The sequence below is a fragment of the Rhinolophus sinicus genome, linkage group LG04 (genome assembly GCF_036562045.2).
Source record: "Rhinolophus sinicus isolate RSC01 linkage group LG04, ASM3656204v1, whole genome shotgun sequence".
In the NCBI taxonomy this organism is placed as follows: Eukaryota; Metazoa; Chordata; class Mammalia; order Chiroptera; family Rhinolophidae; genus Rhinolophus; species Rhinolophus sinicus.
The window spans coordinates 142,267,329-142,286,875 of NC_133754.1; the positions used below are offsets into that span (position 1 = coordinate 142,267,329).

The 19,547-nt window shown below is 40.0% G+C and overlaps 1 protein-coding gene across 9 annotated transcripts in view; it reads left to right on the plus strand.

Moving 5' to 3' along the window:
• The first annotated feature begins 1,605 nt into the window (after nucleotides 1–1,605).
• CFAP95 (cilia and flagella associated protein 95) overlaps nucleotides 1,606–19,547 on the plus strand; it is a 155,825-nt gene continuing 137,883 nt past the window's right edge. For 6 of the 9 annotated variants that reach the window (XM_074330542.1, XM_074330540.1, XM_074330539.1 and 3 more), the window contains exon 1: nucleotides 1,606–1,945. In XM_074330542.1, coding sequence (XP_074186643.1) covers nucleotides 1,773–1,945 — 173 coding nt within the window. In that variant the 5' untranslated portion in view covers nucleotides 1,606–1,772. The remainder of the gene's footprint in view (nucleotides 1,946–19,547) is intronic. The other 3 variants (XM_019730568.2, XM_074330545.1, XM_074330546.1) reach the window with 3 other exon arrangements.

The following is a 19,547-nucleotide window of genomic DNA, read 5'->3' on the forward strand; positions in this document are numbered from 1 at the left end:
TGAAGGAACTCTAAAATAACAAACTATCTCTTGCTTGTTTTCTTAACTTGCTGCTGCTTGGTGTGCTGAAAAGCTTTTCAATCTCTGCAGCGCTCGTGTCCCACAGCAAAGTCTTGGCTCCGGGCAGCCTCTTTCCTATGTCAAATTGGCTGCACATTTATTATTTTGCCACCACTTTAAGCATAAGTTAAATAAACACACAACCAAACCAATGATAGTAATGATGCTACTATTTGGAGCAACAGCAACATGCTATGCTTTGTATATAACTGAGCTTAACACAGAATATATATATTGAAGTTAACTTCTTTTTCTCTTCATTCCTTCAAGAAGGAAAGAGCTAAAGTAGCAGTCAGCACTCTACTAGCACCTAGCTGGTTTGGTTATAAATAACATGGCTTAACTATGGCTGTCAGTAAAATAGGGGCCTTCGGTTCCACAGGCGGGGTACCCCCACTGGGCACCACAGGCCACAGCAAAACACTTCGTGGTTGTGTGTAATCAAATTTGTGAAAATGGATCCAGAAGAGTCCCTCACTGTTTATAGGAGTGCTATCATAAATCTTCTGCAAACCAGAGAATCTAGAATCAACGTATTTGTCATGTGAAACATCTCTCAATTTGTTTCTCAATTTGAGTTTCTGTGTACATGTGGTCTTTTCAAAGTAAGACCCTTCTGGAATTTATGGAAGCCCAAGTATCTCTATGATAATCAAATGCAACATTCATTCATTGGCTCATGCAACACTTTGAAACGATGCCATGTACTCAACAGCACTGTGCCAGGCAGGAGGGATGGCCGTGACCAAGACCATTAATGCCCTTCGGGTGTTCAACTGAGGTTGGGGAGAAGAATTCTGATGTGTTAAATATTTTTTACTTGGAAAATAAAAACGAAATGAACACTTTCTGTCTGTAAGACAGCTAACTGATGATTTCTTAAAGGCAATGCCATAGATCATCTTTTTTGAAATATCCTTCTCACATATAACTCACAACGCAATAATGTGATGAATTTGTGTTGTCCCCAAATAGCAAATGTTTAAATGACTAGAACTTGGAAAGTCTGAGGGAGCTGAGTGTCCTGGAGCCCTAACCTGTACCTAGAATCTGAAGGGCCCTTCAATTCTTGTGTCCACTTGCCTCCACAGTCCCATCCCCTCCTTTGTTTTCCAGAGGAATAAACTCATTCTTATTGGAAAGATTGAGAGAGAGCAGCTGAAACTAGGACCAGCCAGACCTCATCCTCGGACTTTTTAGCTGATTTGTTGAATGATTCAGCTCTTCCTCTTTCTCAGTTAGAAAAGCTATATAGAAATGACATATTTTAAGGTTTGAGGGGTGTTCTCTTGCTCTCTTTCAGTCAACCATGTAAGCAGAAGGTGTGGTGGCAACAGATGATGGATGGTTGAAAGGACTTCCGCAGTGACAGCGAGAGCAGACCCCTCTCCGGGCTCAAGTCCCATTAGTCCTTAACTGACCCGCGTCTCCCCATTAACTCCTCCCAACCACTCCGGGAATTAGGCTGGTGGGCAGGTCCCAAGACGCGGATCTCTCGCCCTCTTTCCATGTAGCCCGGACGCTCCCCTCATTGCATTCTGGGAAATGTAGTTTTCTTTGAATCAGCAACTTCTCTGTCTAGGAAACCAAGGCTATTACGTTTCAGAGAGCCCTCCATTGACCCCGCCCCAGGTTGCTTGGGAGATGAGAGACGCCGAGTCTTGGTCGACCTTGGCGCCGGGCGGGATCGGTGCAGAGGGAAATCCTCCGAGATGTGTACCTCGAGGGCGGCCATGGAGAACTCGAACAGCTTCAGCCAGGACGTGTGCAGCAGTAGGCAAAACCGGTTTGAGCTCGGACCCACCGACTTGCTGGAGCGCAAAGGCTCCCTGACCCTCCGCTCCCATCACAAGAAATACTCGAAGCCGGTGTTGGTGTATTCCTGGTGAGCGAGCTTTCCAAAGTTTCCAGTTCCCTGGTGCCGGGGAGGGAAAAGGGAAAGGGTGGGGACGAGGGGACAGGAGAGTAACAGAGAGATGCAAGAGTGGAGAGGAGGGAAGAAACAGATGAGAATGAGAATAGAGGAAAGAGCAGAGAAAGAAGGGAGAGGTGAGAAAGAAAAAGATGAGACGAGAGAAAACTGAGAGGAGAGGAGGGAGAGAAAAGAAAGGGAAGCAGCTCATCAAAGGAGAGGTGGAGGAGGCAGGAGTGCGGGTTGGGGAAACGAGGAGGACACAGTAGCTCCTCAGCACACACCTGACACCTGCTGCAGCCACCAGCAGGATGTTCTGGAGGATGTTTGCAGAGGCCTGGAAATCATGTTTCTGAGACACGTACTTACTCATAAAAGGCAGGGTCCATCAGGGGGCCAGAGGCACAGCAGGAGGGAGATGTTTGCAGAGGGTGGCCTCCAGAACTGCCATTTCTTGGAGGCAGTGAGACACATTGAATGATTTGAAACATGTCCCTAAATATCCCCTAGGCTACTAGGACTCTTCTAGCCAAAGATTGCAAACTGGTATTTCCCACCGGGTAAGGCCAACAGTTTGTTTGGTATGCAGTATTCTCATTTTTTTTTTAATTTATTACCTACACACAAAACCAGGAGATTACACATAAAAATCCAGGATTCTGGGTTTTTTGGGGGTTTTTTTCTTGAAAAGTTGAAAGGCCTGGCAGCAGGATTTTGTTCCTGCTGGCAACTATGAATGTACTAGAGCTGAGCGCTGGCTACTCAAGATGAGTGTTCTCTCATACAGGTACTTGCCTGGGCCCAGGAGGCATTTGCTTTACTTCCTCTACCGTAGTCCTTGAGTTTGGAATTCACTTAGAGATTCTCTTGTTTTATTAAATATTGTGGCAACCAGGAGCAAAACCATGACATATAACTGGAAGGAAAATGGGAACTTTTAGGGCAGTTAGGATTCTGTCCTTTGGCTCAATTTTGCTGGCTATACTGTTGGCAATAATTACTTTTGCAGTGTTTGGAATATTCTAGGGAAGAGGGAAGAAAGAGAAAGGAGATGTCTCAAATCTTGTCTCCTTTATACTTCTGCCTTTGAAAGAAGATGAATGATTTTGACTCTAGTGCTAAGGTTAAGCCCTTCTTGAACCCATTCATTAGCGTAATGTATGTGAGTTCTGCAGTTTCTGTCTTAGAAACTTTCTACAGCCTACTCCTTAGTTTCCCACTAGCCTACTCCCTTTCTTTCACTTTTCATCCCTGAAACTGACTGCCTATTTTGAATTCTGTGTCAGTGGTTATACAGATTTGAAATCAAAAGCTACATTGGGAAACAGAAAATCCTCTTTTAGCCTCGTCACGGGCCCTCAAGCAAAACACTTAGCTCTTCCATGAGTCTGCTACTCCAAAAAGACTTAGGTCATAATCTAAATCATTACTAGAAATTATTGTTAAAAATAAAGATCTTTCTCATGTGGATAGTGCTTCTGCTCTTCATTGCTTTGGAAAGTTGCCTGTGAACGTTGTAGATATCAATAGCAAAACCACAGAAGAGCATAAATAAGAAGGAGTTGAGGAACTTGGTGGGGAAGAAGGGCGGTATAACACTGGAAGTCGTTCTGGCCACTGCTGGAAATGTAGAAAATTCTCATGCTGTTGGTTTTAGAAAGAAGGTTTGGGAGCAGCAAGACATAAATTCAATCCAACTAACATTTGTGTGTCATGCTCTTTGCTAAAGCAAACATTTGCTCACACCTTATATAATACGCTATTTGGGTGGCCTCTCTCTCGACTGAGTATTTGATCAATTAAGTGACTACACCTGTGAGTTCGCAAAATAGAATTGGTGAGTGGGAGAAATTCTGAGTTACCTCTGCTTGCATAGTTTAAGCATTTGGATGATTCCTGTGTTTCTGTTTATGTGGTATGTAATACAAGTCTGTTGGACCTTACTACACATATTTAAAACAATTGTATATAATGGACATTGTAAAGTGATATATCCAGAATGGCTGTTAGAGGCATCTCTGACACGTTACTGAGATAAGACGTTGCGTAGTAGCCATCTCTTCCTTGCAGCTTGAGTGGTGGATAGAGAACCATGTCACCTGCATCACACCTTGATACTTCTGCGTGAGAGAGGCCTTTTCTAGAGATTATCTTTCTCTACTGATTTCTGTAGCATTTATGGAGCTATATCATCAGATGATTCCATCAGAAATTCTGAGTCGTGGGAAAATTTTCTCTTGGGGTTTCTTCCCAGTCTCTGGAATAATGGAATACTAAGAACCAGAACAACTGTATTTGCCTTAACCCTAATCCTAACCCTAATTAATAAATTGTCTGGTGGGAGGCTAGTTCTTATTTATTTATTTATACTCATTTCTTCATTGGCCAAATCAATATCCAGTAATAAGTGATTATAATTTAAAGCAAAAAATAATTCATTTGAATCTTTATGGAGGTAGTTCATGCTTTGGTCTCCATGGTGACAGAGTTTTAAGGGCTCAGGTTAATTTTATGTATTTGCAATTTCAATTATTTTCTCTCCTGCCAAATTAAAGAGCCTGCGCGTTTTACACTCTCCCTACACCACCCCATAACAGAAAGAAACAGACAGAGAAAAGGAAAAAAGGGAGAAAAATAAAATGTAAAATGTGGTGATTTTTTGTAGGGTAGGGAACTTCATAGTTTTAAAGACTTTTCCAGAAAATAATTTGGGCAGAAGAAATAAAGAGCTTTCTGTGACAGTCTTCAGACTTATACCCCACTGTATGGTTTGAACATGTTCTTATGTATGTAAGGTAGTCCCCATTCAGAGGAGCACCCGGTTCCTGGCTCCAGGATAGCATTAGTGTACTTAAATAGAAAATAGAGATGCATTTTCTAACTTGCTGTATCATTCTTCTTGTATTTAATCAGCAACTTCCTCAGGGATTCACCTGGAAGTATTTAGAGTCCTTCATATCAGTAAGGACCAAGCCGGAGTTATGTAGTTCTCTAGCCAGCAGCCCCATCTCCTCACATCTGCAAAACCTGCTCAAAAACCAGGCTAAAAAAGGCAAAGAAAACAAGAATGCCCTTTAGTAACCGCATACTGTAGCCTGCCTCTTTGTTGAAACCCATAAAGTTTTCTCCTTCCATCACACCTCTGTCCTACATTTAACAATTCAGGCCCTCAAGCCCTCAATCAGAAGCTTATTAACTCTTATTTTGTGCACATTTTAAGTAGGTTTGGTTATATGGTTTCCTTGTACACAGCATAGGATTTGGAGAGGAGAGGAAAGAGACTTTAAAGAGGCTTTTTTTAAAAAATAGGGGAACAGCATGTTTCTCCAGGGCCCATCAGCTCCAAGTCATTGTCCTTCAGTGTAGTTGTGGAGGGCGCAGCTCAGCTCCAAGTCCAGTCGCCATTTTCAATCATTAGTTGCAGGAGGCACAGCCCACCATCCCATGTGGGAATTGAACCGGCAACCTTGTTGTTGAGAGCGCATGCTCTAACCAACTGAGCCATCCGGCCACCCCTCCCACAGCTCAGCGGCCGCTCATTGTCTTCAATCTAGTTGTGGAGGGCACAGCTCACTGGCCCATGTGGGAATCGTAGTGGCAACTCTGTTGTTCAGAGCTCGCGCTCAACCAACTGAGCCATCCAGCCACCCCTAAAGAGGATTTTTTGGTCAATAATGAGACGTGAGAAGAGCAAGCCTCAAGGTAAGGGTAAGAACACAGTAGGTGCTCAATTGATGTTTATCAAAGAAATGATCAAATGACTGGGTAGAAAGAACATACACAGAAACCCAAAAGGTACTGTAGGATGGGGCCCTTTTATAACTTAGAAAGTCCCCGAGGTAAAAGACTATAGGATAGCACGAATCCATAATAAAACCAGAGCTGATTTTCACAGCCATAATCCTGGTGCAAAAGGATGACATGAAGACATGTTTGGTCACTGCTGTTAAGTGAGTTTAGAGAGGATAACATATTAGACTTCCAATTAGAATGGTGACGCATTTTAAATGGGAGCTTGTGTTTTTCCTAGTGGTTGTGCATGACTTACCAGGGACTGACAGGTCCTAAGGAGATTTTTAGTTACTATAGGACAGAGGATATTTACCCTTTAAAGAGATATTTTTATTTCTTAACTCATTCTTTAAAAAAAAATCTAAATTATAATTTCATGAGACCATTTGAGATGATGTAATAGTAGAAAAATGACATGGACATATACTCACTGTCTAGTGGGTAACAGAATTAGAAATCTGCACACAACTGAGACACATATATAAAATTTATTTTCTGAAACTGATCCTCATGGCTTTTTAACTGTTGGTTACTAGAGAAAAATTCAAATAGGCCAATTAAAGGGTATCTCTGTCTCTTTGAGTTATATTAAAATAGCCTCTTTCAGTCCAGTGCCCATTCTTTCCGAGTCCTTTCTCCTCCACCCTCTACTTCCCCCACTGGCATCTGTGTGTGTACGAGAGTCTGAGGTTATGAGATATTTTGGTGGGCAAGGGGGGGGGGAGTGAGACCCCCAGATCTATGTGTGGGTCCCTTTTCTAACTCACCTCATCCATTATTCAACTTCTGTGCCTGCTGCTGGTGAATTTGTGACTAATCCCCTTGGTCTGTGGAGGACCTGACGTCTCTGCTTACAGACTCAGTTCCACTTTGGCTTTTGCTGTCACATCCCTTGTGAGGCTTGTCCTTCCTCAGCCCCTGACAGGATGGTCACACTACCGCCACTGTGGTAGGTGCACCTCCATCCCTCCAGGTGTCGGCCCTGCCGCTGGGCCCCTGACACTCAACTCCTCTCCCATGAAATGCTCTCCAGAGAGGGTGTGCATATGTCGTGGTTTGCCCAGGATAGGTTAGCTCCCACGGCCTGAGATTTAGTACAAGTACCTCTTCCACTTTCTAAAGTGATCTACTGTAAAAATATCAATTGAAAGATCACCCTGTCTGTCCCGTGTTTGGGAATTTCTGGGTTTTACTGCTCATTGAAGCTTAAGATATTTAAACCTTTATATTTTTCAACAATGCTTGACTTTCAAGGAAAACTATCTCCCTCAGCACTCAAAAACTCCATTTTGTTAGTCAGAAGTTAATCAGCAACACTTTATTTTTCTTCATAGTCCTAGCACAACAGTCCTAAATCTTCCCAAGGTAAATGTGGATGCCTCTGATTTATTAAAGCAAATGTTATTTTAAAGAGTACAAAGAAAAGTACAAAGATTAATATTTAAAAATATAATCTCACTATAAGGGAGCAAAAAAAAAAAAAGCCATGTGTAATGGATTCTTTTGTTAAAAAATATGTCGGTATGCGTTGAAAAGAGACTGAAAGGACATTCACCATGTAACTAAATATTTACTGCTGAACGGTAGATTTATGGATTATTTGTAATTTTCTGATTTTCTATTTTCCACTTTTACATTTTCCATAACGAACATGTATTATTTTCTAAAAGAAAATTGCTTTTAGAAAATTAATATTATTTTCTACATGTTTCCCTTGAAGCAAGCATTCTCTAAATGATCAGAATTTAGACACAACACTTCATCTCTTTCAGCGTCTGAGTCACTCTTCATGGTTTATTATGAGTCTTTTTAAAATATCTTTTTAATTGCTAGTTTATGTTGGATAAAAAGGATGATGCTATTCACATTCATTTGGTTTAGCCACCCTTTCTTTCTGTCTGTGTTCTAGAATGGGAGATCCCACGCCATGGTTATTTTTAATCTAGTCTTACATTCTTATTTCTCAGCACACGCACATACCCCAAAATGCTTTTGAATGTAGTAATTTTTTTTTGGTGGAAGCACCTTGTTTTCTGTTTTTCAAAATGAAGTCCAGGAGACTGTGCATCCTTTCGCCCTGACTACAGGTTTTTTTTTTTTCAATTTTATTGTCTTATGAAGTTCCAATCAAATTCTTTTTCTGAAAACTTATGGTCATAGAATTGTTGGGCCTTGACCTTTGTATGAGGTTTTGCTCCAATTAACTGGCACTGGCCAAAATAAACCAATTTTGCTTGCAAGGTGAACACTTGTAAGGCGTAGTATTACAGAACAGGTATTTCCCTGTGTGGGTGCACTTGGATTGCTGTAGACAGGTACCTCTTCCTGAGCCATCCCTGCCCTTGGGACCATTTCCCACCAGGGCCACAGGAGCCACCAGAGCCCCCTCATCATCATAATTCTGCTGTATTCTTTCCTTCACAGACAGTCAGAGGTGCTTTTTCGCCAAGCTTTCTTTCTCTTACCTCACTGATGGTCCCTTCTGAGTAAAGATGTGGGGAGTGAGAGAGGAGGTAAGAAGAATGTGAGGCTTAGTGACATTTTGCTAAAGAGAGGTTCAGTCTATGAACAGTTTGATACCCAGGCTCAGGATTTTTAATAGCACTTGAACTAGTATTGTTAGGTAAACTCTGAGTTGGCTTGGGAAGCCACCCCATTGGTACCATTTTCTGTATGTACTGGTCAGTTGTTTGATTGCAAATGACAGAGTCTCAGCTTACACTAGCCAGAAAATCAAGAGAATGAATTAGCTCATGATGTTCATACAATGGTTGATAACCAGATAAGAAGGGTAGAGACGCAGCTCAGCTTTAGAAACACCTGGAACAAGGGATGCAAATGCAGTCAGGTCTTGCTTCCTTTTCCTCTCTCCTCCTCTTTGTGTGTTTACTTCATTGTATCATTGAAAACTACGGGAAACATGGCTGCTGCAATTCTGGAATTTATACTTTACATCCTCATCCCACAAACAAAGGTTGGTTTTAAGGTATTTTCAGTTCTGAATCTAAAAATTCCAGGTCAGATATCCATTCCTGGGCCAAGTGTCTGTTTGGGCTCATCTGACTGGGCAAGTTTAGATGGAAACATGGTAGCTCTCCAATGGCCAGGGGCAAGGTGGATCAATGCAGAAGAAAGAAGTGCTGGGCTGGCAATCCTATAGTTATCTACTAAGTTATCTACTACTTTCCATCCTATCCTAGAGATCGTTACAATATCTACTGTACAGCTAGATAGCTACTGTAGTGGAGAATAAATGACAAATTCCAAAGACCCAATTTTATAGCAAAAGTTTAGACTACAACCCATTAATATACTGGGGATTTCCTACATTGCTATTATTTTGACTTTAAACTACGTTCCCCCCAACCCCAAACCAGTATCAACCCAATGCAGCTTTAAAAAATAGGCTTTAGATGTAATGAACAAAAACCAGAAATCTTGTGTAGAGATTAGGTGAACAGATCTTTGTGGTGCTTTGGAAAAGTTAGTTCTGAAGAAACTTTACTATTGTGTTACTATATTTGATAGATACTAATCTTTTATTACTGTTTCCTTTATTTAATTTAAAATACAAATTCATTTTAATTGTTATTAGTCACATCGTGTATTTTCTTTATTTTGATTTAACTGGGTTTTGATGCATTAACAAAAATAATTAATTGGCAGAAAAATTATGTTTCTTTGTTACGAGGTTAGATCCCCAATCAGATTGTTCCCAGTTCAAAAAAAAAAATGGAAGTAATGTAATGTTGTTTATTTATTGCAAAGAATTTAGTCTCCTTTTATAGAACATGTTAGGAAGAATATTTTAAAATGACAATATATGAATGACTTATCACAAGTTTTAAACGCTTGGAAAAACACTGTGATGCTCAGCCAGGAGCCAGAAACATTAATTGAATTAATGTAAAAAAAAAAAAAAAAAAGCACTTAAAAATGTGTTCCTTCTAAATAAAGAACTCTTTTTTAATAGCATTTTTCAAAAACAATACATATTTATTGAACCATTGCTCTGTTGCAAGCACTCTGCTGGGTCTGGGATTTGACAGTGAGCAAAACATCTTCCCTGCCTTTAGGAGGTCAAGATGGCAGCAAGACAGGAGTAGGGAAGGCTAACTGAACAATTACAATGCACTGTGGTACTACTTGCTGGGATTAGGGTGAGCAGCTACTCTGGGAACATCTAAGAGGAGCACTTAGGCCTGTTGGACCAGGGTAAGTTTTCTAGAGGATGCTGTTTTAGCTGGTAGGATTCATATGGAGGAGATGTCACAGTTAGTTTTTAACGGAGGGCATTACTATCCTTTTCCCAGAAAGTTTGGAAATCTGTGTGGGCATTTTTGACAAGTCATTCATGTATTTTAATTTCAAAATATTCTTCCTAACGCTTGCTATAAGCCAAAACTAAATTCTTTGCAATAAATAAATGACATGAGGTATATTATGTGAATTATTAGAAAAATTTAGTATAGGTAGATTGCATGTTTTTTATTGGACTTTTTCGTATGTTAAAGAATCCTACAATAAATATAAATATAAATAATTTGGAAAGGCTACCTCTGGTTGGTTTACACTTATATTAAAGTGAGTGTAGTGAAAATAACGTGATCCACTATAGGTCTATTGCCCCCATCCATGCCTGTGTATCTCTGACAAGTGAACACATCAAGGCCTGTCAAATGTCCTGCTAGATATTCAGGCACAAATAAGAAATTTCCTCCCACAATAAAACCATCTGGGCCTTGTATTGTTTTTTTTTTTTTTTGGGTGGGGGTGACATTTTTTTTCTTTCACAACTTTATTTCTTTTTGGAAATTATCATTTTAGACTTTTATCTTTACTGAAGACAAATTTGGTCAATTGTTTTTCTTAGAAAGTATGTATGTTTTCTAGCTTTCCAAATATATTTGCGTAGAATTAAGGAATGTAGTCTTTTTCTTTTTTTAATTAGTTTCAGGTATACAAAGCTATGTAATAGTAAGACATTTACACCCCTCACAAAGTGATAACCCCCCCAATCTACTGCCCTTCTGACATTGTATACAGCTGTTGCAATACCATTGACTGTATTCCCTATGATGTACTTTACATCCCATGACCATATATTTATATATGTATATATAATATTTAATTATAGTTGACATTCAATAGTTTGATGGTTAGATCCTATTTTATCAACTTTATTAAGATATAATTCACATAGCATATAAATCACCCCTTTAAACTGTGTAATTCAACTTTAGTATTCAATTTTATTATAGTCACAGAGTTATAAATCCATCAACACAATCAATTTGGGGACATTTTTATTCCAAAAGAAATGCTGCTCCCTTTAGCTGTTGCCCCGAAATTCCCCCAGCCCTAAAGCCCTAGACAACCACTAATCTACTTTCTGTCTCTATAGATTTGTCTACACTGGGTATTTCGTATGAATAGAATGATGTAATATATAGTCCTATGTGACTGGCTTCTTTTACTTGACATAATGTAAGGTTCATCCATATTGTAGCATGTATGAGTACTTTATTATTTATTCATTTATTCATTTTTTATTTTTAAGATTTTTATTAAAAATATAGCTAACATATAATATTATATTAGTTTCAGGGGTACACCATAGTTATTTAACATTTATATACCTAAAGAAGTGATCACCATCATAAATCCAGCAACCATATGACATTGTACCATGCTGTCACAATATTACTGACTATATTCCTCATGCTGTACATTACATCCCCATGACTTACTTGTTTTATGCCTGGAAATTTGGATCTCTTATTCTCCTTCACCTTTTCCACTCCTTTAAATTTTTTCAATTATAATTGACATTTAATATTAGTTTATATTAATTTCAGGTGTACAGCATAGTGGTTAGACATTTATATGATTTAAGAAGTGATCCCCCTGATTAGTCTTGTATCCACCTGGCACTGTACATAATTATTACCATATAATTGACTATATTCCCTATGCTGTTCTTTACATCCCCATGATGATTTTGTAACTATGAATTTGTACTTCTTAATCCCTTCAACTTTTCACCCTGCCCCTCAACCCCCTCCGATCAATCACCCCAACAAATCTAGTACCACACTGACACCATATATAGTTTTACAATATTACAACTTTATTCCTTATGCTGTATATGCTATACCTTACATTCCCATAACTACTTTGTAACAACCAATTTGTACTACTTAATCCCATCCCTCTTTTCACCCACACCCCAACCTCTTTCCCATCTAGCAACCATCAAAATGTTCTCTGTATCTATGAGTGTATTTCTATTTTGTTTATTTTATTCTTTAGATTCCACATATAAGTGAAATCTCATTGCATCTGTCTTTCTCTGTCTTACACTCCACTCAGCACAGTACCCTCCATGTCCATCCATATTGCCACAGATGGCAAGAACCCATTCCCTTTCATGGCCAAACAATATTCCATTGTATATAAGTACCACCTACTCTTTATCCATTCTTCCATCAATAGACACCCAGGCTACTTCCATATCTGGGCCATTGTAAACAATGCTACAGTGAACATATGGATGCACATGTCCTCTCAAAGTAGTGTTTCGGCTTTTCTCAGATAAATAAATACCCAGAAGTGGAGTTACTGGGTCCTTCTTTGTCTCTTGTTATAGCCTTTGTTTTAAAGTCTATTTTGTCTGGGATAAGTATTGTTAACACAGCTTTTTGTTTTGTTTCCATTTTCATGAAATGACTTTTTTCATCTCTTTACTTTCTGTCTTTGTGTCTTTTTCAATCTGAAGTGAGTCTCTGGTAGGCAGAGTTTTGTTTTCTTATCCATTCAGCTCTCCTATATCTTTGGATTGGAGCATTTAATTCACTTATATTGAAAGTAATTCTTGATAGATATGTATCTATTGACATTTTATTATTCATAATTTTGATTTTTTTTCTGTCTTAAAAAAGTCCCTCTAACATCCCTTGCAATACTGGTTTGGTGATGATGAATTCCTTTAGCTTTTCTTGTCTGGGAAGCTCTTTGTCTGTTCTTTGATTTTAAATGATAGCCTGGCTTAGTATAGTAATCTTGGTTGTAGGTCCTTGCTTTTCATCACATTGAATATTTTGTGCCAATCCCTTCTGGCCTGCAAAGTTTCTGTTGAGAAATCAGCTGACAATCTTATGGTGCTCCCTTATAAGTTACTAGTTGCCTTCCTCTTGTTGCTTTTAGGTTTCTCTCTTCATATGTAACCTTTGCCATTTTAATTATAATGTGTATTGTGTGGGCCTGTTTGGTTCATCTTGTTTGGGACTCTCTGTGCTTCCTGGATTTGTATGTCTATTTCCTTTGCCAGGTTAGGAAAGTTTTTGGTCATTATTTTTTCAAGTAAGTTCTTAATCCCTTGCTTTCTCTCTTCTTCTTCTGGTACCCTTATGATGTGAATGTTCTTATGCTTGATGTTGTCCCAGAGGTCTCTTAAACTATACTCATTTTTTGGATTCTTTTATCTTTTTGCTGTTCTGATTGGGTGTTTTCTGCTACCTTGTCTTCCACATCTCTGACTCAATCCTTTGCTTCATCTAGTCTGCTGGTGATTCCTTTCAGTGCATTCTTTACTTCAGTTATTGTATTCTTCACTTCTGACTGGTTCTTTTTTATGGTCTCTGTGTCCTCTTTTATGCTTGCTATCTCTGTTTTGAAGTTCCCCCTAGGTTCCTTGAGCATCCTTATAACCAGTGTTTTGAACTCTGTCTCGGGTAGTTTGCTTGCCTCCATTTCGTTTAGGTATTTTTCTGGAGTTTTCTCCTATTCTTCCACGTGGGATGTATTTCTTTGTTTTCTCATTTTGGCTGCCTCTCTGTGTTTGTTTCTATGTATTATGTAGATCTGCTATGTCTCCCAGTCTTGGCTGGGTGGCCTTATGTAGTAGGTGCCTTGTGAGGCCCTGGCACAGTCTCCCTAGTCACCTGTTCCAGATGCTCCGGGAGTGTCCCTTGTGTGGGTTGTGTGTGTCCTCCTGTTAGAGTTGAGCCTTGTTTGCTATTGGCATGTCAGTGAGTGGGATTGGCCCTCAGGCTGATTGGCTGTGGGGTTTGGCCACGTCCACAGCTTATGGGCTGCTTGAGGGGGCTTATCCCACTGAGTGGGATTCAACCCAGTGGGCTTTGGTGCCTGTTGAGACTGCCCTTTGTGTGTTGCTTTTAGGGCTAATTGGTCAGTGCTCTGCTGTGGTCTGAAGCCCATGTGTTGGTTCTGGGGCCTCTTGGGAGGGGCTCCAGTGCAGGCCTAGGTCACCCACTGCCTGTGACCAGCTGGGGACTACCTTGTAGAAGCTAAAAAGCTATCTGTGGTTGTTTGCTGCCTGTGCTGAAGTTGGAGGCATGTAGGAGAGGACACACTGTGAACTGAGGACAGCTACCATCAGCACCCGGCCTGGGGTAGCTCTGCAAAAAGCCAGGATATGCAGGCCTGCTGCCACCTGCTGGCTCCCTTAAGGTTCAACCACTGATAAAGCCTCATGAGATACTCGAGTTGGGTGAGGCAGGGTGTCACAGAGTCACTAGAGTGGGAAGTTGTGGTCACCAGGTTAATGCAGGCTCTGGTTTGGTGCCAGTGCTGATCCTGGAGCTACTTAGTAAAAGTCTCAGAGCACACTGAGGCCAGTTGCTGCCCAACTGGGACCCAGGGACTCCCATAGTTTTCCAAGAAATGATGCAATGATGGTGGGGCTGGCTTATCATCAGAAAGTGCCTCCAGTGTTGGGGGAGTTGGGTAGGGTGCAGTTTCAGTGAATCAGCAGGGTGTAGCAGGGGAGCTCATCCAACCAACCAGATTCAGATTTGGCCTGTGGGGGGTGGGGGAGGTGGTCTCAACAGAAGAAAGATGGCGCCCTCCTACCGGCTGCACAGGAGGAGCACCCCCATACAGGGAAAATGGCGACTATCTTCCAGCCTTGCCCCAAAGCCATACACCTCAGTCTGCCCACCCCCAACCCCATATGCCTCCAATGCCTCCTGAGTCAGCGTCCCTCTGCCGGAGCCCAGGATGAGTGCCTGGGTGTGAGATAGTCTGTTCGAGGGCTGTTTAAGAGGACTTCTGGGTTTCCCACAGCCTTTCATCCCACCCAGATGGTTGGAATCCTTACTGCTTTTCACAGCCAGATGTGTGGACGCTTCTTGGCACCAGTACTCTGGGCTAGGAAGGCCAGTGTGGGGCTGGGGTCTCTCACTCCTTTAGGGGGAACCTCTGTGGCCAAGGTTTCCCGCCCAGTTCTCAACTGCCACATGGAGGTTTGGGGCTAACCCATTTCGTGTCTCTGCCCCTCCTACCAGTCGCGACATGGCTTCTTCTTTATACCCTTAGTTATAAAACTTCTGCAGCCAGACTTCAGATGGTTCTCCAGGTTAATTGTTCTATAATGTAGGTGTAATTTTAATGTGTTCATAGAAGGAAGCAAGCACAGTGTTTAATTACTCTGTCATCTTGGATCTCTCTGTACTTCATTTATTTTAATTGCCTAATAATATCCCATTGAATGGTTGGTATACCCCTCTATTTTTTTTTTTATCTCCCGGTGCCCTTTTCCTTAATTTTTTTAGATAAAGTTTGTCTATTTTGTTTACTTACTCATTTATTGTTTTCTAACTCATTTCATTCTGCTTTTATCTTGAATTATTCTATGACTCGGATTTCTTCCAACTTGCTCGTTCCTTTTGTTTTTGAATTAGATACTTTATTTATTTTTATTTTTTCATATTTATTGATGTAAGACTTAAAGCTTTGAATTTTTCTCTGGGTACTGCTTGGCTATATCCTAATGATTTTTATAAGTGATATTTCTATTTGGGATTTTTGAGAAATTCAACAATTTAACTTTGAATTGATCTTTGGTTCAGTACTTGTTTGATAAAATGTTTAAACATTTCCAGATTGAAGACAGATCTCTTAAAAAATGTGTTATGGATTTCTAGTTTTATTGAATTGTATTGTTATTTACATCTTTTAAGATATCCAAATATTTTTTCTTAATTTTTATGAAAGTTTTATGTGCACTTGAAATTGTATCCTTTAGGCTGGTCTCACTCTTCCCACATGCAGGCTATGTTCACCCATTTACCCAAGGAAAATGACCCAGATTACATCTAGTCACAGGTCAATGCTCTAAGATCTCCACATGCTATGCTTTAGTCTCTCTGCTAAATCTAGCTATGGCTCTACTTGGTTCAAAAACCTATAAAGTAACAAGATAAATTATTGGCCCCCTTCCTGTCCATCTACTTAATATATGGCACAATGGTGAGACAGGGACAAGATAACTGCTGTAAGTAGTCCCACTCAGAAAGAGGAAAGATGGAAGTGACAGGACTGTCATTTGTCCACAAGCATTCTTTTTTTTTTTTTTTTTTATAAAGGCGTATGTTTAATCAAGGAAGAAAAATGTCTGTTTCTCAAGGAAAAAATTTGAAAATGTCTCATCCATTAGAAAGTAGTAACTGTTGAAAGTTGAACACTGATACAAAGGGAATATTCTAATTCAGAGAATATAAAATAAACATTTAAAATGGGGGTGGGGAGACCTGACTTTTTGCATATTGTTTTATCCTTTCCATCCTGGGTTTAGGATAAAAGAAAGCCCTTACTTGCTTGTTAGAAGAAGAAAGCATGCACTTGAAGTTCCTACTTGGCAGATGTCAGTTGAAAGCTCTGCTTATGGAATGTGCTGCAGTGTCAAACTCTGTTGGATAATTTTAGACGAATGTGTCATGTGTGACATGGAAATATGGCATGCTGTACATTAGTGATTTCCCAAGTGTTTGGATCAGGGAGTAATGCTCTGGGAAAGTGCTCTTTATCTATGAGTGTGCTCATAGAGCAGTGGGGGAAATGCTTTTGGTGGAAATTACTTTAGTCAGAAAAAGAATCCATTTACAATATGCGCCTTCCAACATCTTTCAGACAATGCATTGTATTAAAGAGGCATTTTTGATTAATGTTTTATAAACATTTTTCAGCATGACAGCTTAAAGTCCCTGTAAAATTGTCCACAAGCATTCTTAAATCCAGTCAGGCAGACATTGTTAGGGAGCCCTATACTGGTGTCAGGAATGTTCTTTGATTAGACATTGATTTTGCCTTCTGGCAGCAGCTTCCCTTTCCCATTTCTCTCTGTGGCTCTTGGCTCTGCCCATATGTGATATTTTCTATTATTCTACTTGACCACACCTGCAATGGTGTTAAGAATACTCGTATACTCTTTTGTGGGTTGTTGATCTTTCTCGGTTCATTCCCTGTTCCCAGAAGTTTGAGGGCGAAAGATATTTTAAATATTGAACAGATAAAGGATTCTAAAATGCAAACTTCTGGCTTGTTTGGAAGTACAGTTGTTAAAAATTTAGTAAGTTTTTGATTTGTTTGAATCCAGTTAGTTCCAACTGCTAGTAACCTCACTCTCCATTCTTTCTAGACAAAGTTCTCAGACTTGATGTATTTCTTTACTTTTTCTTCTCATAACATTTTGAATATCACTTTGAGACTGGTGTAGCTACAGAAATCAGAAACCCTGGGAATTTCTGTTTGGCCAGCTTCTTAAGCTGATATTTGTTCCAATGCAATTTAATTCACTGGGAGAGTCTATCAATAGGGTGAACCTTGCTGCAAGCCTGAGCTTAAATGGAACTCTGTCTCAAAAAACTCTCTCTTACTCTCTTACTGTTTGAGATCCAAAGGTTGTTGGCTCTTCTAACATTTCAAGGATCCAAATTTCTGGAATCTCTTGTTTCCCTTTATCTTCTTGTAAACCAGCCAATTTCCTGAATTTTTTTCTCTCTCCCTTTTTAAATACCTCCGCAAAAACAATTGTCAATAGAAGTTCACACACAGAACTAACAAATTGTTTTCCAATCTCTTTCCCAATCTCACTAGGTACATGATTTGACTCTTCACCTGTGGCTATCAAATGTCTGGACTTTCCTGCCTGTGATATCAGTTTCCAGTTTCCTATTCTGCCTGGCCTTTAGCCAACGCCATATATTTTAGATTTTATTACAATGGCACCTACCCTACTTCTGGTACTAATTTCTATGTTAGAATAGGCTAGGTGTAGTCCGTGATAACAAACAGCTCTAAAAAATCCCAGTGGCTTAACATGTAAAGTTTTATTTCCTGCTCACACAAAGTCTGCTATAGGTTTCTGATATCTGTGTATCTCCACATAGATACTCCTGGACTCAGGTTGATTGAGGCTCCATCATCTGGAAAGTTGTCAGTTGCTCTGGTATGAGAATTGTACAGAAGCTTTTACTGTTTTAGCCCAGAAATAGCACATATCATTTCTGCTCATATTTATTTTATTGGCCAGAATCAGAGAGAAATGAGATACTAAGTACAATGGGAGTAGTGAAAACCAGGATTGTCCTCGTCAAACCAAAAGGCCTCACTAACTATACAGGAGCTGAGAATTTTAACCTCTTGCATTCCCAGGAAAGCAGGAGACATAGTATTAGGGAGCACAATGTGTATCACTTATGGAAGACTTTCTTGTGAAACTCCCCTCCTAGGTGGACTCTACGATGAAACTTTTGTCTCCCTAACCCTGAAGCCATTGCCCCTGTACAGCAGTTAACAAATACCCTGAGGGAATCAGCAGATTGGGTGTTTAAAGTTCTACTGACATTGGTTACAGGCTTTCATCCACAAATTGGCCTGAAAATTTCCAATGGATTTTCAGCTCTTAAATACTTTTTCTTTTTTTTTTCTTTTTTTAAATTGGGGAAGAGGGAACAGGACTTTATTGGGGAACAGTGTGTACTTCCAGGACTTTTTTCCAAGTTAAGTTGTTGTCCTTTCAGTCTTAGTTGTGGAGGGCGCAGCTCAGCTCCAGGTCCAGTTGCAGTTCCTAGTTGCAGGGGGCGCAGCCCACCATCCCTTGTGGGAGTTGGACCGGTAACCTTGTGGTTGAGAGGACACACTCCAACCAACTGAGCCATCCAGGAGCTCAGCAGCAGCTCAGCTCAAGGTGCTGTGTTCAATCTTAGTTGCAGGTGGCGCTGCCCACCATCCCTTGCAGGATTCGAGGAATTGAACCGGCAAACTTGTGGTTGAGAGCCCACTGGCCCATGTGGGATTCAAACCGGCAGCCTTTCGGAGTTAGGAGCATGGAGCTCCAACCGCCTGAGCCACCGGCCGGCCCCAGCTCTTAAATACTTTTAATGTGTTGGAATTAAACATATATATATTCTAGCATTTTTCCATTGTGTTCAGTGGAAGAGTTGTGTGCATATTCACAAAAATGTAATTTGGTTGGCATTGTGAGAGTTCCCAACTCTGGGCAATATCATTACTGAGATTTCTTGCTACTGCCTGTTATCTCAACTTCTTCCAGTTGTCTTTGACTGGATCTTGGCTGCTTATGGTAACCCTTGCACGTGATGTAATCTGGGGATTATAACTTCTGATTTTGCCAAAGATTTAATTTGCTTATAATTCTTCCTTTTCCTTTGCTGTGTTTGAGCGATTTCTAGAAAGAAAAGGGGAAAATACTGATTTGTGTAGCTATGTTCAGAATGGAAGACTATTTTAACTCTAAATTCCATTCATGAAGAAAGGCTTGTTCATTTGTTTCTAATGTGAATGAAACAAATTGCTTTGAAACCAAAGAAATTTGTATTATCTACTTAATATGCAATTGCTCATACATTCACAGAAGTGTGCATTAAAATGGGCCTCACATAATATAATCTTTTGATGTTATTCTAGAGTAATTAATTCAAATTATTTAAGCCAGTAATATTAAAACTATAGAAATAGG